The 24,785-nt window shown below is 40.8% G+C and overlaps 1 protein-coding gene across 2 annotated transcripts in view; it reads left to right on the top strand.

The window, feature by feature from the left end:
- The window catches only part of CDK14 (cyclin dependent kinase 14), a 671,591-nt gene that overhangs the window by 343,902 nt on the left and 302,904 nt on the right, over window positions 1-24,785 (top strand). For both annotated transcript variants that reach the window (XM_075558444.1, XM_075558445.1), the window contains exon 8: window positions 14,823-14,946. In XM_075558444.1, the coding sequence (XP_075414559.1) occupies window positions 14,823-14,946 (124 nt within the window). The remainder of the gene's footprint in view (window positions 1-14,822; window positions 14,947-24,785) is intronic.

Here is a 24,785-nt window from a genome sequence, read left to right as displayed (position 1 = left end):
GGTTCATCACCACGCTGCCTGGCAATTTAGAGAAGCGTTGGACCCTCTAAAGATGGACTTTTGGGGTTATGTTTTACACAGAATTTATTTTGAAAGAAACATGAGATATCTTGCACATAAGAACCAAGATCTAAGGAGATCATTCCTTGTGCCTGTCATCATTACACAGCTAATGTATCCTGGAAGAATAAAGGAGAGTTTCTTCCAAACAAACCCACCAGAACAATACACAGCTCCTGAATTCATAGTGAAGGATGAAATAGTTTAAGGTAATCTTGTCCCAATTCACAGAAAAACATTTGTTAAGGCCTTCCCTTTCTGAATGTGTTTTATATTTCTTGTATGCATTGAAATGGATTCATAAGCAAACATGAAATGTTAACCAAATTTCTAGAATTACTTTACTAATTTAGTTGCTTACCGATTGTGTCCAAACCAATATGACATTCTGTAATAAATACCCACTATTAACTAGTAGTTTGTTTCTAAGCATAAAATCAACTTCTGACAAATGGTGAATTTTAGCAGTTAATTACTTAAAGGGCAATTTAAAACCTGAACCAAAAGCCTGAGGACATTGACCTTGTTATAAATATTTATGATGATTAAAAGTATAGGAACTGATTTCTTCATCACAATAGTTGCTCTGTAGAAAATGGGCTAGTGTTTTACTGGGTGAGATTAGCTTTTTCATATCTCATAAACTATTCTCATGTTTGGGTTGCATGAAGAACTTGTTTTATTTCTTAATTAAAATTTCTTAGCCACATACAAATTGACCATCAAATTTTAAAACATGACCATCACAGCCTAAATTGCCTCTTTCATTTAGTTTTTCGTGTGTTCTTTAAAAATTGATATGCATGACAGACTAAAAATTAAGGTTCATTTAAAAAAAAGATGAATTGGTGCTGTCTCCAGCTGATAGTCAGAAATGTAGATGTCTGAATCTTATTACCGTGATGAGATTGAATCTTTCTGTGGCCCATCTTTATGTAATGTGCTTCCATTTCTGTGTTATCTTAATGACTTTTCTAGAAGGCTTCCTGCTAATACACATTTACCTTTTTTTTTTTTTACCGAACTGTATGGAAATAATTGGAAGTGACCAAAGCAATTTTTATCTCTCTAGCTTATTCTCTCAAATATCTGAAATCCCAGTGACATAGAGCTGATTTTTATTTTACATTTCAGTAGATTTACTAATTAAAAAGGTATGAGGTTTATTATGCTTGAAAAGTTGCTGTTTTTCATTTGTAGTCCAGAGAACAGGCAGGTGTGTAACCGACAGAATTATGCTATGCCAAATTAAGGGTGTCTTCTACAGATGGCACTGGGAATTGATTTCTAAATGAGACTTTCTAATGTTCAGTTAGAAAATCAGATGAGTCCTGATTTTCTCCATATTCTGCATTAGAGCGCTCATTTAGCTGGTAATGATTTCCTACTATGCATTACTATGAATATTACAGAGCCTTTCCTCGCTCTACATGTTGGAGAATATGATTATTTTATGAAGTCATTAAAGAGTACTTTTTAAAGTTGACATCCAGGCACGGTGGTTCTCTGGACTACTTCTGAGTCTTTTCAACCTATTTTGTTAACTCAAGTATGCCTCCATATCAGAGAATTAAAAATAAAATCAAGTGAATTCAAGGTGTCTATTCGTCTTGTGTGGGATCCGCAGATCGTCCGAGTTAGTACATGGGCTGGCTACTGTGGGAAGCAGTTTCAGTGATGGAGAAGACGTGTTTGGCTTTGTTGGTGTCTTCTGCTCATCTGCCTGTAATGATTTGGCTGAGACAAAGGAAGGAAAGCCAGCTAATTAAAATCGATCTCTCCTAGAGATGCTTTGAAAGCCAGCTTGAAAAGAAATCACCTCAGAATGTAAAAATATAAACCACGTTGCTTGTAAAGTGGAACTACCCAGATTGGGGTGTTACAGCAGCAGCAGGATGGGAAACCTACCTCCTGGGCTTCCGATTTCACACCCTCTACCTTCCCTGGGCCAACTGAAGATGAAGGAGAAGGGTGCTCATCGCCCCTGCATTTGCGCTTTCCAAGACGACAGGCGTGCCCCGGGAGGAAAGCAGCCTGAGTACCAGAGGATGCACAGACTGGCAGAGGATGTACAGACTGGCAGTGCCAGGTGCAGCTTTCTTGTAGTAGCCAGTCCTGTCTCAGAGGGGGTCTTCTGGTGAATCTATAAATTTATCTTTCTAGCAATTTCTTTGAGAAGTTTCAGAGGGGTTTCTTGTCCATTAGGATGCAAATTCACAAGTCTTGTAAGTATTACGTCCCATGTGAAACTTGCTTTTCCTGTTGGTGTAGTTTGCAGTTGAGTTTTTGCCAAGACCCTTAGACTAAAGATTCATCACTTTTGTCAGTTTTGTTGGTCTGCGTCTCTCTCTCTCTTAAGTGATGGCATTAGCTATCTCAATTGATAATTTAAAAATCATGTTAATTTATTTAGTATCTAAGATATTACTTTAGTCAGTACACGCATTTTAAACTCTGAATGTGTATTTCTTTTCATTCTTAAACAAGAATGGCCCTGAAATGGAAGGAATATAACATCCATTCACACGTGGAGTCGAGTAGAGCAAGTGTGCTGACTCTTGTCTGGCCAATTTGTGTCCTGTGGAATTTCTTTCCTTTTTTCTCTGTCACACAAACATGCATCAGTTCCGATCTTCCCAGCAAGCAGACATAAAGAGAGCCATCTCATCTGCCTGCCCAGTGAAGTGCCAGCTCTCTGCCTCCTCTGTGCTCCCTCCATTTTCCACACGACGCGCTCTCATTTAAGTGTCCTTGTTATCTGTACAGCCAAGTGGACACGTGTGCCAATCCAACAGATTCTGCAGGTGTGCCGCTGATTGCAGCCTTTGAGTTGCTGGACCATTCTTATCTTCTGTGTCCTGCCTGGCTCCTCCTCCCCTCCCTCCCTCACTCGCATAAACTCCCTGCTCCGTCTGGTTCCTGTCCAGGCTTGCCAGGGTCATTGCCAATGTGGTGGCACATAGAAATTCTTAAAAGAGCAGAATGCTCAAGGCAGACTGCTCTAACTCGTTATGCTAACCTGTTGTTTGATTTTAAGATGATTTCAGAGAATATTTTTGGCTATAAGTTTAAAGATGATCTCACGGCAATTGATTCCGAGTTCATTCACCCTCTTGGGCTCGAGAAAGTGTTGAGACCATGAGGATACGTACTATATAGCTCTCTCTGCTACATTGAGAGAGAGATTGTCTCCACATCTTCTCAGGATTCTGCTATAGATCTTTGATCCAAAAGTTCAGTGAGAGTAACAGAGTACCACACAGTTCTTTTGGTCTAATGGCAATAGAGGTCGATGTTCTTAGAGGTAATTAGCCACACATTCTACATCCTCCTCCTGTTACTGATGGCCAGTTTTTCTCTCTTGCTTCTGGAGCATAGAGAGACCGATGGTGTGTTTTGAATGACTTCTTGAAACTGAGACCTCAGGCACTCTGCAATGAACTAGGAGACTCGTTGTCATGGAGCCAATTAACTAGGCTGTCCTGTGGAAACCATCACTCCAAACCTCCAAGTCAAGCACATCCCAGGAGGGGGGGGTTGGACATGAGCACCTTCAGCAGCTACTCTTCCCCATTCCCCATTACTGTTGTTATAATTCTATCTATCACACTTTTTTGCATTCAACCTTTTATAGGTGTATGATTTATGGATAGTAACTACAATAGTTGGGTTTACTTCCCTACCTTTAATGCACTTTTCCCATCACCATTATTTCCCTTTTCCTTCCCTCCTGCCCCTGATAACCACTAATAGACTTTGGACTCTGTGTAGGCCAGGATGTCTAGAGAAACAAATCCAGTGACATTCAACTATGTCTCAGAAGGAACTTCATATCAAGAAGTAATTACATGTTAAGAAGATACCTCAGCCCGTGAACTCATGTCCTGTCTGATGCTGGTCCATAAGTCCCTCTTCCGACTCGTGTGGGCACATGCGAGTGATGCTGGATGGGGACTAGGAAGGCAGCAAGATCACAAACCAGTGGGGCCAAGTGGTGTGGATCCAAACTCCGTGGGAAAATGGCAGGGCACCAGCAGCTCCCAGGGTCAGTGGCAGAGGCCCAGCAAACTGGAAGGTGAAGTGTCAGAGAGAGAGAGAGAGAGAGAGAGAGATCATTTCTGTTCATCTCTCTCTTATACATAAAGGCTTATGACATCAAGGAGATGTCATCAGGCAGCAACTTGACTGACAAATTTGTCTCCAACCCTAGCCGAGTGTGCCCAGTTGACATAACCTCTAATTCCTACATTTGCTTTTTTTTTTTTCATTTTTAGAATATTTATTTATAAATCATTTTATTGGGGGCTTGTACAACTTTTATCACAATCCATACATATATCCATTGTGTCAAGCACATTTTTACATTTGTTGCCATCATCATTTTCAGACATTTTCTTTCGACTTGAGCCCTTGGTATCAGCTCCTCATTTTTTCCCCTTCTCCCTCCCTCCCACCCTCCCTCCTTACTTCATGAACCCTTTATAAATGATAAATTATTATTATAATTATTTTCATGTCTTATACTGACCGATGTCTCCTTTCACCCACTTTTCTGTTGTTTGTCCCCCTTGGTGGGGGTTATAATAAATCATTGTGATTGGTTTCCCCTCTCTCCTCCCACCTTACCCTTACCCTCCTGAGAGGGTATGGCTACTCTCAATATTGATCCCGAGAGGTTGATCTATCCTGGATTCTCTGTGTTTCCAGCTCTTATTTGTATCCATGTACAAGCTCTGGTCTAGCCAGATTTGTAAGGTAGAATTGGGGTCATGATAGTGGGGGCATGCGGAGCGTTAGAGAACTAGAGGAAAGTTGTATGTTTCATCGGTGCTATACTGCAACCTGACAGGCTGCTCTCTTCCCTGCAGCCTTCTGTAAGTGGGATGTCCAATTGCCTACAGATGGGCTTTGGGTCTCCACTCTCCACTCGCCCTCACTCACAATGATGTGATTTTTATTTGTTTTGGGTCTTTGATGCCTGATACTTGATCCCATCGACACCTCATAATCACACAGACTGGTGTGTTTCTTTCATGTGGCCTTAGTTGCTTCTCAGCTAGATGACCGCTTGTTTATCTTCAAGCCTTTAAGACCCCAGATGCTATATCTTTTGATAGCCACACACCATCAGCTTTCTTCACCACATTTGCTTATGCACCCACTACATTTGCTTGTTCTTATCTGTTTATACAAGTGAGAACATACAGTGTTCGTTACTTTACGATTGGCTACTCAGCACGTCTTCAAGCTCTAGCCATACTGTACAGCATATCAATACTTTATTTTTCCCACTAGCTGTATGTTTGCACATTATTTCGTTTAGCTGTTTATTGATAGGCACTTAGCTTGTTTCTAGCTTCTAGCCATTGTGAATGAATGTTGGTGCACACAACTTTCTGAGTCTTGTTTATGCTTTCAAGCCTTTGGTTAAGTATATAGCAGTGGACTTGCTGGGTCTGTGACACCTCTATTTTTAACCTTTAAAGGAATAGCACACTGTTTATCAGAATAACTGAATCCTTTTGCATTCCCACCCGGCAAGGGATAAGGGTTCTAGTATCTTCATATCTCTGCCAACATTTGTTCTTTGCTGCTGTTAACTGTTTTCAATCGTAGCCATCCTAGTGGGCACCGATTGATATTTCATTGTGCCTCCTATTCGCATCTCTTAGATGGCTGATGAGCATGACCATCGTTTCCTGTGTTTGGTGGCCATGTGACTGTCCTCGTTGATAAAATGTCTATTCAGGTACTTTCCCAGTATAATTATGGGATCATTTGTCTTTTTGTTTAAGCTGTCCAAGTTTTATCAAAGAGGAGGCTTCAAAATTCATGTTAAAATTGATATCAAAATACTAGAATTTTTCACACTTTTTGAAGCCTCTCATATATAACTTTATCACATCTTATCAAATATATTATTTTCAACAATGTTCTTCCTGTCGGTAGCTTGTTATTTTACAGAGTAAAGCATTTTGATGTCCCTTTTTGTTTTTATGAGGTGCTATTTATTTATTCTTTTCTTTATTTGTTGCTTATATTTTTATTACTATATTACTTAATCTGTTGTTGAAAAGTAAGCCTGACAGCACTGCCCTGTTTGTTCATCTAAGAATTGTATGCATTCAGTTTGAACATTGAGGCCATTGATTGTCGTTAAATGTGTTTTTGTGTATGATGTGAGGCGTGGATCCTGTTTTATTTTCTTTTTTCATGTGGAAATTGAGTTTACCCAGACTTAGCACCCATGTGAAAAATTAGCTGCCCACTCATAAATATGTGGGCTTAGGTCTAGACTATCAACTCCATTCCATTGATAATGTGTCTATTATTATACCAGTACCAGGCTATTTTGATTACTAGAGTTGTATAGTATATTTTAAAATTAGGAATGGTGAGTCTTCCTACTTTATTCTTCTCCTTCAACATTATTTTAGCTGTAAGGGCCTTTTTTTTTAATTCCACGTAAGGCTGAGGGCTGGTTTTTCCATTTCTCTAAAGAATACAGTTGAGATTTTGACTGGAGTTGCATTGAATCTGTAGATCATTTTCAGTAGTATTGACATCTTAAAAAAATAATGTCTTCCAGTCTAGGAACATGGAGCTTCTTTCCATTTAAGTCTTCTTTAATCCCTTTCTGTAGTATTTTATACTTTTCATTGCGTAAGAACTTCACATCCTTGACGAGAGTTCTTCTGAGATGCTTTATTGCCTGCTTGCTAGGTCTTTTCTTCGCTGAGATGGTAATGTAAGTGGCATTGTGGTTCTAATTTTCCCTTTCCGCCTTCTTGCTGGTGTCCAGAACCTCAGCTGAGCTTAGTGTATTGACCTAGTTCCCTGCAACTTGACTAAATTCCGCTGGTAGCTCTCCAGCTTTTCTGGTGGGCTCTTTGAAAATTTCTGTATGTAGAAATGGTTTTGCTTCTTTTCCAATTTGAATACCTTTTTTTTTTCATGTCTGATTTTGAAAATTAGGACTTTCAGGACCTTGAGAGAGTAGAACAAAGAATCAGGGTTGAATGAGAAAATTTTAAAGAAATTGGCAAAAGAACTTCTCAGAAATTAAGATTTTTCCAAGGTTGGACCTCTTTGAAGCACTTAGCAAACAATGGGTTTCTTCTACAACTTGATGCCCTGACATGTAGACTTTCTTCACCATCTGAGGATCACATTTAGTGCTATCAGACATACTCAGAGTGACACATGGATTATACCATAATGTTAGAAATTGAGGGTTTTATTTCTATCTTCTTTATGTATCTGTTTATAATCTTCTGTAAGCATTCTTGTTTTTTCACTTCTCTTGAAAATATATAGAATAAATACATAACATCCTCTAAAAATTCAATAATTATATGTCAGTGATGCTTTGAAAAATAGAAACTATTTGTATGTGTATAAGATATATTTATTATCAATTAGTTTTGATATTTTGCATTAGCTATTTCAAAGCTCAGCTTAATGAAATGAATCATGATGAGTTATTATGACTTCTAAAGATTGAAGTAAACTTGGTATTGTGCATATAATCCAATGCATGTTATGAAGTATTTTGACATTCGTTGAATAGTTTGGAGGCTCAGTGTTTCTAGTCATTTTTATTTCTAAACTTAATTAATATTTGTATTCCTGTTGATTTTTAAGTGGTAAAATTGTTAAAGAGGAAATATAATACTGATTACCTATGATAACTTTGGTTCATGCCTTAAACATTTTGTAAATGATTAGATCCACACAATGTGTAATTAACTTAGTAATATAGTTCACATACTTTTATTGTAGTTCTACTCTTGATTTTGGAACTCAGTAAAATACAAATGTGGGTTTCAATGTCAGTATCACCAATATAAGTATTACTTATTTTGTGTCCCTTTGGCCAATTCACTTGATTTCTCAATTTTCGTTTCCTTATATGTGAAATTGGGGTAATAATACTTATCTAGAATATTTGTTGTCAGGATTATATCATCAATGATTATAAAGTAGTGGACACAATAGCTATCATGGTAAACTCTAAATAAATGCTATTGCAGTTATTTAATTTGTTGTATCTTTTGCATGTGCTATTCATAAAATGAAATATATCATTTTACATCTGGAATGGTACTAGAAATAGCTAAGATCTAAGTAATCATTTCCAAGATGTGAAATTTAACATGTAGAAATGCCAAGTTTAGTCCCTAAGTAGCAAAAAATTAGCTTAACTGCCTTTGTATGATTGTACACCCCCTGGTATAGGGCTCATAGCTAGCACCTGTCATAAGCCTCCTGTCTCCGGGTAGTGTAATTGGTAATCCACATGTCTGCTAATCAAAGTTTTGATGATTAGTACCCACTCAGAAGATAGCCATGCAATTTGCTTCTGAAAGGTCACATGAAAACCCTATGAGAAGAGTTCCACTCTACAGTGTATGGACTTGCTATGCGTTGGAATGGACTCAATAGCAACTGGGTTTTGATAGGTTATGTCTTAGAGATTCTTCCAGTTTTAAGGAAGTCAACCCACACCGTGTGTTACTGCAAAATATTCCCTGTTCTTGCTTGATGTGAAGTGGAATCACATATATTAAATGCTGCATATATTTCAGACCATTCATGGAAGGTAACTAGATGTTGGGACAAATGGTGTCAAAGTCTTTGGTGGGGGTATAAAATCTGGTGCAAGTGCTAGTTTTTCTTCTGAGCCAAAAAAAAAAAAGACAAAATATTGAGTTCAATAATGTATGCTTTTATCAACCTTTATGAGAAGTCTTGATATTTTTTGCTTGAGTATCTTGAACACAGAGAACCGAAACCAAAAGGACGCCCTGATAAAGTGCTCACAAAAGAACTGAGCAGAGGACTTCAAAAGGAGCTCAAGAAAATAAAATTTTAAAAATATTATTGTGAAACCTGTTAAGACCTGGAATTAGAAAACTCAAAGGAAAAGACTTATCTCAAGTTGAAAGAACTAAAAATTTTCTGAAAGAATGGAAATTCAAGTTCCAAGTTGAAAAAACTGAAGGATTTGATGAGTAAAATATTGACTGACGGACGCAAAAAGCATCAGGGGAACATGGAAGGAATGCCAAAAACAAGGGCCTGGTGGTCAGCTTTCAAGAGGTAGGAAATAATCAATAACCGGCGGTACTGAAGGAAGACATTCAACCTACACTGAGGACATTTATGTAAAACAAGACTCCTGAAATTGTGGAATTCCAATTGAGACTTTTCAGTAGATGGTTGCAACTCTGGAATTGCTCATTTGTCTCTATCAGAAAATTTAGAAGACAGCTACCTGAACAACCGAGATCCTGTTTGCAAGAAAAGTGTTTCAATGGAATCCCAAAATTATCAAACAATATCATTACTATCACATACAAGTAAAATTATGTTGAAGATAATTAAATATCAGTTTCATTGGTATATCAACGGCAACATGGGAGAAATTCAAGTCAGCTTTACAAGAGGACATGAAATGAGGGATTCCATTTTTGATGTTTGATGGGTCTTGGCTGAAACCAGAGGATACCAGAAAAATGTTTACTTGTCTTTTTTATTGCCTATGCAAAGGCATTTGACTTTGTTGATTACAATAATTGATGAATAGCATTGCAAAGAATATAAATTCCAGAATATTTCAATGTGTTCTTGCTGAATCTGTATATAGGCCAAGAGGCAATCCTTTGAACAGAACAAGAGATGTTAAATTGTGTAAGTTCAGGGAAATGTGTATGAGGGTTAGTTTCTGTTTTTTAGACTCATACAAACTGTATACTATACGCATAAATTTGAGAAGCTGAGCTCTATGATGAAGATTCTTTAAGCCATACTCAGTTCAAAATTAATAGGGTTTTTGTTTTTTTTTATTAGTTGGGATTTAACACATATAACATGTCATGAAGGTTATAGAGCAGGGGGGAAAGAAGACTCATTAACAGAGTGCAGTATTCAGACAACAGCCTTGCTTGCTGAAAGCAACGAAGAAACATCTACTAATGGAGATCAAAGACTACAATCTCTGATATTGATTGCACCTCACATAGAGCAAAGGAAAACTCTCTCAGGTGCACAAATAGGCATCATCGTGCCAAATGGAGAAAAGGTTGAAGTTGTAGAGGATTTTATTTGATTGTATTTATAGTCAGTGCCCATGAAAGCACCAGTCCAGGCAGAAGATGGGTATAGCTGTTTCAAACATTTTTTAAATATTAAAAAGTTCAGACTTCACTCTTAGGACTAAGGTGTGCCTGACTGAAGCCATGATATTTTCAGTCATTTCACGTGTATGAGGAAGCTGGACATTGACTAAGGAGGACCTAAGAAGAACTGATGCAAGTGGACTCTGGCGTTGACTGAGACTATCAAAAGAAAGAAGAGCTCTGTTGGTGTCCTGTCCTTTGGCTGTTCCGTCAGGAGGGAGAGGGCATCATTCTTGGTAAAGCAGAGTAGCGCTTAAAAGGAGGAAGGCCTCACAGAGACAGATTGACTCCGCAGCGTTGGCACAGACATGGCACGGATGGTGAGAATGGCACGGGGTCAGGCTGTGCGTGTTTGTTTCTGTTGTCCATGGGAGCTTTATGACTGTGGACCTACTCAGAGTTACCCAGCAGCCACCGAGGATGGCTTATTGACGTGGAGGCCACTTCCTTTGTTCTTAAAAGCTTCGCTTTCTCATTTGATTAAATTGGGAGGATGTGCGTAGATGGAAAGGCACATAGTATGTCCTACTGTGGTGGTTTGCATGTCGTACCAGGCTGTAAGTTATGCCACAGGTATATAAAGTGCCAGTAGGCTCACCCATGGTGGAGAGTTTTCCATGGAAATTCCAGACTAAGTCAGCTTAAAGAGTAAGCCCAACATTTTGTGGATGAAACCCTTATGGATCACACCGACTATTGTCCAACATAGTCCCTTCTTGTCCAAGAGGAGTCCCGTAAGTCAGATGTTACTCCGAATGCACAGTGGCTACAACAGTGGACTCTGACATCAGTGACTGGGAGGATGAGGCAGGGGGAGGCCTTGCCTCTCTCTGTTGTACGGGGTTACAGTGAATCAGCGCTCACTTCCCGGCAACTGACAGCAATAGATGGTGAGCACTGAACAGTCAGCCTTCATGAGAGGGCTCGGGTTCTCCTTGCTCAGGGTCCCACACACACTCCCGTTTATGAACAAACTGCAGAGCTGGTTATTATTATGTGTGTGTGGCTCTACTTGATGGTCTTTCTTGTTTCCACAGAATTTTATATTCACAGAAAAAAAACATCAAGTATTGCTTGCTGTGTTATGATTTCTACCAGTGAATTTCTCAAAAAATATTTAGAGTTAGGTAAAAATAAATAAATTACTGAGCTAGGAAAAGTTAGGTACTGAGCTGGTTGTATCAAGAAGTTCCTGAGCACTGCCTCATCCCTACGGAGTAGGGGCATTCCCTGTGGTCAATCTCTGGCTTGCAGCTGCATATTTTCGTAGATATACTCAAATGCTGTTTGTAAGGCATCATGTTTTCAAGTGGTTTCAGTGGCGTCTGTTGTTCCTTTGCCCCATGATTTCTGTGATGTTGAGCGGGTAGTTTGACACTTTCATATACGATCTCCTTTGAACTTAATTTACTAATGACTCATTCCCTTTTCACAGGCTACCCGGCACACTGGCTGGATCAACTCTAGCTTAACATTGGGGTGGATCCTCTTTCCTCTGTGCTTTCCGTTCTACTCGGTTTCTGTTGTCACAGCGCAGAGCTCTGTAGAGTGACAGTGATAAGCTTTTAAGAACGAAGTTCTCTGTAGCATTGATTCCTCGAGTCCAAGAAGCACATCTTGCACCGTAGTCATCTCTTTGAGCTTCGTGCCTTGTACAGCACCTGGCACGTGGATGGTTCCTCATACATCTGAAATGATTGGTGCTGTGGAAATTTATTTTGACTTAACTTTATGCATTTCTCAAAGAGCTAACGATTTTTATTGTTTAGACCTCTAAATTATGTCTGGTACTTAGTTTGTCATGTATACAATTATAATTGGATTGTATAGTTACATCCTTATCTGCCACTGATTTTCTTAATCTTCTTTATTGTGATGTCCTATTTGAAGAGTTTCTGGATTAGCATGATGATTTTGTATTTTCACTAATTAGGAAAGATAATAAACGAAGAGGTCTTTCTTTGGGATTGCTTTGTCTCTCCACTTCTGCACCTAGTGTCCCCAAAATTCCATTCTAGAGTTTTCTATCTATTATTTGTTTATTTTTATCTGCAGCATCCAGGTGGCTCTCAGTTTAGTTTGCAAATCATTGTGCTTTTATATGGGTACCAACTCTGTGCCCAGCCTATGAAGATGGTCAAGGTCTACAGACCTGGGTGGAGAATCTGATTCAGTATAATGAGGGTACAAAGGCACATTCTTCAGCAGTAGGTGAAAGTGGAATCAACCATTGGAAAGCCTTGGTAGAAGGGGTAATTGAAAATAAATAAGTACGTACAAGCATTAAATGCCATAGCAAACAAGTAGTGCTTACAATGGGCACACATTGTTCCAAAGAAAGCTTTTGAAAACATCAAAACCAAATCCAACCCACTGACATCAAGGTGATTCCAAATCATAGTGACCCTGCAGGACGGAACAGAACTGTGCCATAAGGTTTCCGAGGCTGCAATTTTAAAATTTTATTTACTTTCTTAAACTTAGAAAAATCATTTTATTGGGTGCTCATATAACTCTTATCACAATCCATACATCCATCCATTGTGTACGCACACGTTTCTATTTGTTGCCATCATCATTTTCTTTCTACTTGAACCCTGGGTATCGATTCCTCATTTTTCCCCTCCCTCCCTCCCTCATGAACCCTTGATAATTTATAATTTTTTATTATTTTTTCATGTCTTACACGGACCGATATCTCCCTTCATGTACTTTTCTGTTGTTCGTCCCCCTGGGAGGAGGGGGTTATATGTAGATCATTGTGATCGGTTCCCCCTCTCTCCTCCCTCCTTCCCCTTACCTTCTGGTTTCGCTACTCTCATTATTGGTCCTGAGGGATTACTCTGCCCTGCATGCAGAGTACCTCGTCTTTTCCTCCAGAGCACCTAGTGGACTCAAACCGCTGATATTTTGGTTCAAAGTTGAGCATTTTAACCACCGTGCTATCAGGGCTGCCTCTCTACTTGACAGCACATAACAATTTGAAAACACAGAGTAGCCTTTTTGACCTACTAGTTTTTCCTTCCAAGCTGAAAGATATGGTGTGTCATAGAAATTTTAAGTTTTAGATCCAAGGAGTAATAGAAGCAAGGAACGAGGATGGAAGCTGCTGAAGAGGGTGCCAGCTCATCTTTCCATTTCCTGTACAAGGTGGCTGAGACAAGGAGAAGTCTGGACACATTTACTTCTTGGGTTCCAGAGCCAGCCTGGATTTTAAGGCGCTGTGACTCGGAAGTGATGCCAAGGCATGTACCAACAGCCATCCCAGCAACATGCAGCCAACATCAACCTTGTGGTTGGTGCCTTGGTGCTGGAAATAACACACAGTACTGGGCCTCCTCTACAAGTGTGGAAATAAGTCAACTTACTATTATTTCAAGACAGCCTCCCTGAAAAAAACATACTTGGCTTTCATAACCCCTGGTTAGGAAATATGGTAGAAACTCCAGTTTGCAGGACAATTAGAAAGTTGCCTGTCTTTCCATTGGCTCTCACACCGTCACTCTCTGACAAGCACCTCTTAACATTACCAGACAATGTATTATTAGCTGTCTATATGGAATTGCATGTTGGTTGCCTTTAAAAATAAGAACATTTGTTTTCATTTTTTCTTTAATGAGATTGAGGAGGAGGAAAAACTATGTCAAATAAGATTATTTGGGCAAGTAAACTTTTTAAAAATACTTCTTTACACCAGCAGTATTGAAAAGTCCAGTGAATATTTTTTTAATTCTCAAATTAGAAACATTTCATATGATCCAATGTAAAATGTCACAGTTGGGGCATCAGTCACTTCTTAAATTATTTCTTGCCAAAGTTATTATTCTGAATTTTTGATTCCTCTGTTTCTTCCTTCTCTTTCCCTTTAGGATGAGTCTCCTCTGTAATTAGTGAAGACACATGTCTGTCTTTAGGCAACAGCCTAATCTCTGTGGCCACATGTGCAAAAGCAATATAATTGCAATGTAGTATTAATTAGACCATGTGACTGTTTCTGTTTTAATGGTTTCAAAATCATCTTATCTTTCTATTCCTTAAAATATATTAATGGGGAAACCCATGGGTACTCTGTTAGGGTTGTTTGTGTGGAATTAAATATGTCCACATTTATATAAACTTGGTGAAAATATGTATTTATTTTATCTTTAAATTGTTATGGATAGGGTTTTTGTTTGTTTGCTTGCTTGGGGGGGGGGGTTGCGGTCCCCCAACTCTCTCCAACATTTATTTGCTTGCTTGCTTGGGGGATTGCGGTCCCCCAACTCCCTCCAACATCAATGTCGACCTGAAGAAACAGAATGTTCTATAAAGAATTGATTCTTATTTATAGAACACAGGTTGGATCTCTCTGACTAAAGAGGTCTTCGTTGACGGAGTAGACTTATTAAGAATCCATGGCTTATATCCTAATGCATTTTGGATGCATATTCTTGTCTTGCAGATTCTGCACAAATAATTTGGTAAAATATTTAATGGTGGACACCAATTTTTGCCTAAATGCAAGGACTTGTTAGACTGTATGTAGAAACTGGCTTTTCTCTGTGTTCAAATTTTAACGTTTATCTCCTGGTTTTTCCCCAGTTGTTTTTATTTCAGTTGCTGCGAGGGCTGTCTTACATCCACCAGCGTTATATTTTGCACCGAGACCTGAAACCACAGAACCTTCTGATCAGTGACACGGGGGAGTTAAAGCTGGCAGATTTCGGTAGGAAAGCAGTTAATTACCAGTCTGTTTTGCCACACTGTGAGAAGCCAGGCAGATGGTGGCATTGCATTTGTTTACGTGCACGTACTCTGTCATTATAGATCACAGGACCTTTTTTTATTTTTCCAGAGTGAAATAATTTCTTTTTCTTCCATGATCAACCTGATGTGTGTTTGATTTTTTAAAATTCAAACTTAATTTTAAATTATCATTAACATAAGTCACATTGTATGCATATTGCCAAAGAAATCAGTATTTTGTTGTAAAGATAACAAAACATTTGCCATGTCTGCGGTTTTTCTTCATTTAATTTAGTGACCTGTATGAGGTTGAAAATTAAATAGATTCTCCATTTTATTGTGAAAATGTCCTGCATACTCATAACCAGAAGGTATAGTGTCGCCTAGCCCCCTGCGCATTGCCCAGCTCGACGATTACCCCTTTACTGCCTGGCTCGAAGGGACCTAAAGGTAAGTTTCTCCTCTTTTACGGGCAATCTCAAGAAGGATGCCACAACACAGTTTGCCCTAAGGCTTCATCGAAAAGCGCGCCGTGCTGCTGCTCCACGCTACCCCCCAGCGATGCTGGGCGCCGGGTAGGACTGCCCTGCAGGGTTTCCAGCGGGCCCTCAGTGGTGGCGTGGACTATGCAGCCGACCTCAAGTTCAGCAGATGCTCCGTGGGAGACAGAGGAGGCAGTCTACTCCCGTAAAGAGTCACCGTCTTAGAATCCCACAGGGGCTGTGCTACCTGTCGGTGGGGGCCTGTGAAGTGGGAATGAACGCAATCACAGGGAGTCCGATGGGATTTCCAGGGTGGCAAACTTTAGGCAAGCAGACTGCCATATCTTCCACCCACAGAGCTGCCGCGTGTTCAAACCGCCTCCCTGCCAGTGAGCACTTAACCGCTGTGCCAGCAGGGCCCCTTCCCTCAGCTGTTAGTCGCTTACAACCCTAGGAAGGGGTTGGCCTTTCCAGAGTGCGTGTTGTTTCAAGGATGTCCACTAACGTTACAGAAGCTCGGGCTCCTCCCTCACCTGACCCCACGCTAAGCCAGCCTTAGAAGGCTGAAGGTGGGCCTCTTCTGGCCTCGCAGCTTTCCTCCCAACTCGGTCTGAGCAAGCAGGCAGAGCTGCTCCGCAACTCTTGAGAAGTCTGACTTTTCTTGGCCGCCCTGGCCGCCCGTCAGGCCAGAGAGCAGGGTGAGCTGGTTGCCAGCACAGAGGCAGGCTGGCCGCTTGATGTATAAATATTGTGCTGCCTCAATTGTTTTTGAATACGTATTCTGATTAGAAATTTGCTCCATTAAGACTGGAATGAAGATATTACCCTTGGGACATAAAGATGTATGAAGTTGAGATATGGGATTTCCCTGGGATATGATTATCTTTTCCCGCCTCAGTACATAAAACAGAATAGAAAATATAATTGTTCAAGGGTAGTAGACTTTTTGAATACTTTCAGAATGAGTCAATGTGTTGGGATTGGTACATTTTCCTCTTAGAAATGAAATAAAATCAATATCAGCACTATTGACATATTGGAAAACACTGGCATTTCTCCCCAGCTATTCTGATAACAACGATGAAACTGTGTGTGTATTTTCACATATGAATATATTGTGTGTCGCCTGATTCTAGCATCAAAATTTTACCAGGGGGCCAGATGTCAAATCTTTCTATTAGAATGTAGACAGTAATGGCAGGACAGGTGGGTGGAGGAACGAATAAGGTTTCTATGGGCTGTATTATTAATATATGACCTGGTTGCCCATCTCAGTAATTCAATGAGGATTTACAGAGACTTCCTTACGCTCCGGTAATATGTCATAAGGTATGTGTTGACGTCGGAAATTGCATTGGACATTTCACTGTACTGAACCTTTTTTGGGCATATTTACAGATGCATTCTTATAAAGTTGATCTTGTCTTTGTAACTAAAGATACAGTGCGATTGTATATAAGTGCTCACTGGTGAATGTTTCTTCATTTTGAGTTTCATGTTAATGTGTTTGTTACAATAGGTAATTTCATTTTAAATATTTTTATGGATAAGCTGACTTTTTGTAGTGTCACTTTCAGAAAGAAATGGTACTGATTAAAAACGCAAACATTTTTTAGAAAATTGGAAACTGTAGAAAATATACACAACTCAGATGATAAATCTTAATATTTTTGGCTATTGATTTCCCCAGCATATTTCTTCTCTCTCCTCCTTGCGTGCACTATGCACCCTCAAAGACAAAACAAAAGAGCATTTTATAGCCATTTTCCACAGCAGAATGTGTCATAAACATGCTTCACATTGCTAAATGTGACAAGACCATTTAGAACAGGACGAGTGTACATTTTATGAATTCCCCAACCTTAGACTCTTAGTTCAGCACCTTCTCAATGGATGCCTCATGTTCTCCCTATTGGTTGTCATGCGCGTTGGTCCTGTGCAGCCTTGCAGAGAGAGCGGTGCATCCTGCAAGCAGAACAGTGAGTTTTAAAGCATTTGCTTCCTCAGCCCAGACTGCTCTGCGCAGAGCATGTCTCCATGAGCATCCTAGCAGCAGCACAGGCCGAGTCTTCTGGCTTGGAACACGCAGTTGGCATGCTCCCTGTGCACAGAGTATAATGAGGGAGACGTATTCACCAACTAACAATTTCCCCCAACTAATTGTGCATTATTTTGGTCTTTTAATTTAAGACGTGCAATTAGCTGTGATGTACTGTGTTTGTGCACGTGCGTGTGTGAAATGAAAGAAAAGCACAGTGGAAATTTCAAAGAAGCTGGACAGTTAAAATGGGGTGGATCTGGATAGCAGAACAATTAAAGACATATGGTCATAATTCAGTTTGTTAAATGAAGAGATTTAGAAATTACTTCTTTTTTCTTTTATGTCAACAACACATACAGTTTGCATTAAAAGAAAGAAATTTGTATGAATTGAATTCCCAAAATGTAAATACTGCTCTATTCTACTTGCCAGACACCTAGGGTGCTTGCTCCATTGTCTCTTCAACCTAGAAAGGAAGATGCACTCACCCTTATACTCCTGCGAGGCATGAGTGTGCAGATCAGAAACTCGCCCAGCCTTGGTGATGCTGGTAGTTGGGGTGATCCGTAACCTTTCAGCTCAGGTGGACTGGGACCTTTATATTTGCATACGTAGGCATTTTACCTTCTTGGGATGCCTTATCTTCCGGTAAATTATTGATCATTATAGAATGTGTTGTGTTGTATATATTACAAATGCAACACACATAGATTGCACTAAGACTAAAAACTAGCTTACATAACTTAAAGAATATTTTGTTACTTGACTATGTCAACAGTGATGTTTAAAAGTTGGATTTTTTTCTTCAGGTAATTGGAAACTTTTGAGAGCATCAACAACCCAGAGATGCTATATTATATTGTAGAATATTAGCGATATTATATTGGTAGAACTAAATGAAGACAGAATTTGGTTCTGAGGTCTGTGGTCTTTGTCTGTTGCCTTTGAATTGATTCTGACTCATGATGACTTGTGTCTGTGCTAAAAGAAAACTGCTCCCTCATGTTTTCAAGACCTTGACCTTTTAAAAGCAGCTTGCCCAGCCTGCCTTCTGAGGTGCCTCCAACCCAAACCCAGCCCGTGGCCACCAAGCCTATTGGGCTTTTGAGACTGTCAATCATCTGGGAACCGCCGATTTTTCTCTTGTTGAGCACCTTGTGGGTAGCAGCCCAGTGCCACCAGAGGGCCTCTCAGTGGGTTCTCACTGGTAACCTTTCCAACAGAGATGGTCCTTTTTAGTGGTAATTTTTAGGTTGTATATTTCTGAAATTATTAAACAGTTTTCTAATAACCAGATCTTTCTTGTTAGTAAAAATTAGTCAGTGGAATCTAGAATCTATGTTCTCCCATCATTTCGCCCCCTCTAATTTTTTATTCTAACTTGTAGAAATCCAACTAGATGGGCGCTCTCCCCTTCACCATGAACAAAACAAGCACATGGATAGGAGCCATGCTTCATGATGTGCCTGCTGAGCATATAAAATTACATTACAGTTTGATGACAAATGCATGAATAAGTTCACTAAGAACTTAATGTTCTCTTGCACTATACCTCATTTTTATCGTATAGTTGGGCTTAAAAGCGTTTTCTCTATTATTCAGGTTAAAACAAAATGAATGAGTCTTTGAATTGCAGTTTCCTGCAACTCCTGCGAGATGATGTTGATGTCATCTACATCCCTTCTTCAGCTCTTTTCAGGGTCATGGCCGGCCTGCCTTTATTGAAGGACAGCTGGGTTCAATTTGTCCTGAAAAGAGACACCACAAGATCATGGCTCATTTGACTGGCTCTCCTGATTCGGGGACCAAGTTAAGCAGCTTCGTGGTTTTAATCAAGCAAAATTGCACAGGTCCCTCTCCCACCAGAGGTCTAAAGATTGCCTTCTCAGTGCTGGCGGCTTCTTCCTACAGGCTGTTCCCTGTCTAGATTTGAGAAAGGAAATTATTACAAGCCCACTTTTAGATTAATTTGCATCCATAGTTGGAACTCTGCAGAGGACACGGTGAGTTTGTTATGTGCTTTTCAGCATTCACAAAGGGAATAGAAAACAGAAAGACATGAACTTCCTTCAGATGCAGAGTAGAGTCTGTCAGTTTGATGAATATAAAATCTCTGAATAAAAAGCTCCTAGTCTCAAAGCAACAGACCTATAACTATTTTTTTCCCCATAAGCATACAAAAACTACCATTGAGGTCATGGTTAAGAAATAACTTAGCCCACTCTTGGTGGCCTATTGGCCTGAATTTTACTGTATATTTATTGTAGAGTATATTTTGTAATAACAACAGAACACACACAAAAAAAATCATTTCTTTTTGGTTTGGTTTTGTTATTTGTTGTTCCACTTTTAAAAGACTCTTAGAAGAGTTTACCGCTTTAACAGTTTTTTGCTTTTTTTGAATCATTTTATTGGGGGCTCATACGACTCTTATTATGTCAAGCACATTTGTACATTTGTTGCCATCATCATTCTCAAAACATTTTCTTTGTACTTGAGCCCTTGGTATCAACCTCTCATTTCCCCCCTCTCTGATCCCCCCTCCCTTCCTCATGAGCCCTTGATAATTTATGAATTATTAATTTTTCATGTCTTACGCTGCCCAATGTCTCCCTTTACCCACTTTTCTGTTGTTCGTCCCACCGGGAAGGAGTTATATGTAGATCATTGTGATTAGTACCCCCTTTCTCCCCCACCTTCCCCTTCCCCTCCTGGTATGGCTACTCCCAAATGGCTGAGGGGTTTATCTGTTCCCATATGATTGATGGGCTGGGTTCCCTGTGTTTCCAGCTCTTATCTGTACCAGTGTACATGCTCTGGTCTAGTTAGATTTGTAAGGTAGAATTGGGGTCATGATGGCGGGGTGGGGAGAGGGAGGAAGAATTAAAGAACTAGAGGAAAGTTGTATGTTTCATTGTTGCTACACCGCACCCTGACTGCCTCGTCACCTACCTGTGGCCCTTTTGTAAGGGGATGCCCAGTTGCCTACAGATGGGCTTTGGGTCTCCACCCCGCATTCCCCCTCATTCACAATGATATGATTGTTTGTTCTGGGTCTTTGATGCCTGATACCTGATCCTTTCCACACCTCATGATCACACAGGCTGGTGTGCTTCTTTCATGTGGACTTTGTTGCTTCTCAATTAGATGGCCGCTTGTTTATCTTCAAGCCTTGAAGACCCTAGGTGCTATATCTTTTGATAACCGGGCACCATCAGCTTTCTTCACCACATTTGCTCATGCACACACTTTGTCTTTAGTGATCATGTTGGGGAGGTGAGCATCATGGAAACTGCATAAACAGTTTTAATGTAGACTTTAGGCAGTTGCTCTCATGTGGAGGTGGAAGATGAAAGAATGAATTTAAAACAATTAAACCAAAGAGAGGATGGCATTTTCTTTCATTTTTAAACAGCATTAAATTCTAACTTAAAATGTATATAATGTAAGATAAAATTATCAAGGTTAGACGTTAGAAATTATTTTAATTTGACATGTTAAATAGGCAAAGTTATTTCCCCTTGACTCCTTATTTTGAATCTTTTATTTATTTTAAATATGTTCCTATTGAAAAGGAATGTTGCTACTTAAAATTGTCTTGCCCCTGCTTTGGGAATTATTTAAACCTCACTGCCATCCAGTGGATTCCCACTCAGAGTAACTATATAAGATCGGGTAGAAGGCCCCCTGTGTGTTTCCAGGACTCCAGCTGCCCAGGGGAATAGAAAGTCCCCTCTTTCTCCCACAGAGTGGGTGTTGGTTTCAAACTGTTGACCTTGTGGTTCGCAGGCTAATGCTTAACCCCCTTTGGAGGAGAGCTGTTTCATCAGTGAAATTTTGCTAAGTATCCTTTCATTGCTCTAGAAGTTGGTCTTCGCACTCTTCCACTGGAGGCCTACATTCTGCTGCCATGTCTCTAGCAATCCCCGAGAAGTTCTAGCACATCTTGCGAGTGCTCAACACTGGCCTTGGTGGGCAGTGGAAAACAGCCTTTGCCGTCACTGCCAAGAAGGGTTTGGGGCGCAGATATGGTCCTGTGGTGTGGAGGCAAGCTGACAGCGACCTTGCCGAGAGAGCCGGGGCGCTCACCGCAGACGAGGTTGGGCGGGTGATCCCCATCCTGCAGAATCCACAGCAGGACAAGGTCCAGACTGGCTCTTGAAGTGTCAGACAGGCGTGAAGGCTGGCAGATGCAGCCAGGTCCTGACCACCGGTCTGGACAACAAGCTCCGTGAAAATTGGGAGGCTGGAAAAGATGCGGGTGCACAGAGGGCTGCGCCACTCCTGGGGCCTTCGAGTTCGGGGGCTGCACACCCAGACCACTGGCCGCCGTGGCTGAACCGTGAGTGTGTCCACGAAGAAGTGAAGACTATCAGCCTTGTCTGTTCACAAAGAACGCATGCACACGCGCACACACACACTCACACACACACACACACACACACACAGGTTTACCTTTACTTTTCCTATTCAGGAGAAACAATCATTATATTTAGTTTCATTCTGTGGATGGTTGTTGTTGGTGAAACAAGACACATTAAAATGTTCTAATAAGCAATTTTTCAAACTATATATTGGAATATCTGTGAACTGGAACTAACAGGCACATTCTGTTCTATGAAGCTATCTCTTACCTGCGAGCAGTCTCCTCAGTCAGGGTCCAGAAAGGCATTTGAAGCAATGAAGATAAAGCGTCGTCTGCTCAGCATAGCAGCTTGAAACGTCTTAGAAACGAGGAACCTTGAAAGAGCGTTCACTTAGTATTAGGCAGACCATTCTTAAGTGAAGTTAGAAGAACGCTTTAGATGGCAAATAGGCTGCGGATGAAAGGACCGGCCTTATTTTCTACAGCCAGTGAAAACCTTCTGCAAAGAGAGCGGCATTTCAATATTCACATACACGCTCACACACAATTTCCCAACACACAATGGCTGTCGGCAGTAAATCAGAGAGTGATGCAGGGTATGAATTTAAATGCAGCTATGCTTTCTAAGAAAGCCTCTCCGTGTACATGGTTAGAACTGCAGAGCTGACTGTGGTCTCAGGAGGGGGAAGTTCTAGATGATGTTCGCAAAGTGGCAATGAAAGGGACCTTAAACTTCGGGAGCACACACGTGCTCTTCAAGGCTACAGTGCTTAGCACTGGGCCATGAGTTTTCTCTAATATGTAGATATGAGTAAGGTCTCTTAGAGCTCAGTCTTGTAGTTAAATGGGTCCTCCCTCCTGTTCTGCTGCTAATGTTCCAGGAAGACACATTATGAAGCTAGACTCCATAAGTCAATATGCCTGATGTACACAAGAATCTTGATTTGCAGTCTAATGCACCTGTTTTCTACAATTATTCCTGGAAGCAAGAAAAGTTAACTGACTACTACAGGGAATTTGGGATATCCTGTAATTCCGAAAGTTAAAAGTTCTTTTTTTAAAAATGGCATTTTCAAAACTCCCCCCTTTAACACGATCAATTCAGTACAAGGTTCTTTCCTCCTTAGCTTTCCCCCAGTTTTAACAGGATGTGTATTGGTTTGTTCCCTTTTGAAATAGTGCAGATTTATGCTCCCTCGTGGTCCTCACAGAGCCCTGATGGTATAGTGGTTATGCATCGGGCTGTGATCCACACGGTCTACAGTTCGAAACCACCAGCTCCTCTGTGGGCTTTTTACTCCCATAAAGTTAGCTTGTGAAACCCACGGGGGGTCGATATGAGTCATCATTGACTCGGTGGCAGTGAGTTTGGTTCTGGAGCCGTCATTAAGTCGATTCTGAGTCATAATGACCCCATAGGACAGAGTAGAACTGGCCCGTATGATTCTCCAAATTACAAATTCACTGCTATCTAGGGGATTTCAACTCGGTGACCTGATAGGATACAGTAGAACTTCCCCTTTGGATTCTGAAACGATCTTCACAGGAACAAGCAGCCTCCTTGTCATCCTGCGAGTGGCTGGTGGGTTCAAATTGCTGGCCTTGAGTTTAGCAGTCCAGTGCTAGAGAAGAAAGTGCTAGAGACCAATGATTAGTGCTCACGATTAGTGCTCACGGCTGGTGCTCACGATTGGTGCTCACGATTAGTGCTCACGGTTGGTGCTCACGGTTGGTGCTCACGATTAGTGCTCACGATTAGTGCTCACGACTCTGCTCACGATTAGTGCTCACGGCTGGTGCTCACGATTGGTGCTCACGATTGGTGCTCACGATTAGTGCTCACGGTTGGTGCTCACGGTTGGTGCTCACGATTAGTGCTCACGATTAGTGCTGTACTTGTGTTTGTTGTTAGTTGACATCTACGTGGTGCTGACTCTTAACGACCCTGGCACAATAAAAGGTAACTCTGACTGGTCCCGCACCATCCTCCTAGTTTTGTTATGCTTGAGGCCATTGTTGGAATCTCTGTGTTAATCCATCTCCCTGATGGGCTTCCTCTTTTTGTTGTTACTCTCATTTGATGTCTCTCCGGAACATGCCTCCAACATGTATGAGGCCGTCCTGTGTGGTCATCCTTGCTTCTCCGGAGCCTCTGGTTGTACTTCTTCCAAGACAGATTTGTCTTCCTGGCAGTCCGTGGTATTTGGAATCGTTTTCACTAGCACCCCTATCAAATCCATCAGACTATCTTCCGTCTTCCTTATTCATTGTCCAGCGTTCACATGCATGTGAAGTGATAGAAAATAGCATGACTTGGCTCCATCGCATCTTTGTCCGTAAAGTGACTTCCTTGTGCTTCAGCACTGTAACGAGAGCTTGTGCTGCAGGTTTGCCGGATGCACAGGCTGCTGCTTCCATGAGCATTGGCATGGAAGTGGCTGCAAGAAGAAATCCTTGATAATGAAATGTGCTTCCCATTGAGCTTGATGCTGCCTGTGTTCTAATGGTGGAGATTTGTGTCTTCGTTACGTTGAGTTGCAGGCCATAATTAAGGCTGTAGCCTTTGCGTGGTGTCAGCAAGTGCTGACCGTCCTCTGTTGTTTTACCAGTGAGGTGGTGTCATCTGTATATCGCAGGGTGTCCATAAGCCTCCTCCCGTCCTGATGCCACACCCTCAGCGTGTAGGCCAACTCCTTGGATTATTGCTCAGTATACAAACTCACTAAGTGTAGTGAAGGCTACAGCCCTGGTGCGCATCTTTCCTGATTTTAAACCCAGTGTTCAGCTTTTCTGTTCTAACACTGCCTCTTGGGCCATGCACAGGCTCTGCATAAGCACAATGAAGTATTCTGGAATTCTCAATCTTTCTAAATAGTATCCAGAGTTTGTTATGATCCACACAGTTGAGTGCCTTTTAGTCATCAATAAAA

Source organism: Tenrec ecaudatus, chromosome 9 (genome assembly GCF_050624435.1).
Source record: "Tenrec ecaudatus isolate mTenEca1 chromosome 9, mTenEca1.hap1, whole genome shotgun sequence".
Classification (NCBI taxonomy): Eukaryota; Metazoa; Chordata; class Mammalia; order Afrosoricida; family Tenrecidae; genus Tenrec; species Tenrec ecaudatus.
This window is presented reverse-complemented; position numbering and strand designations above follow the sequence as displayed.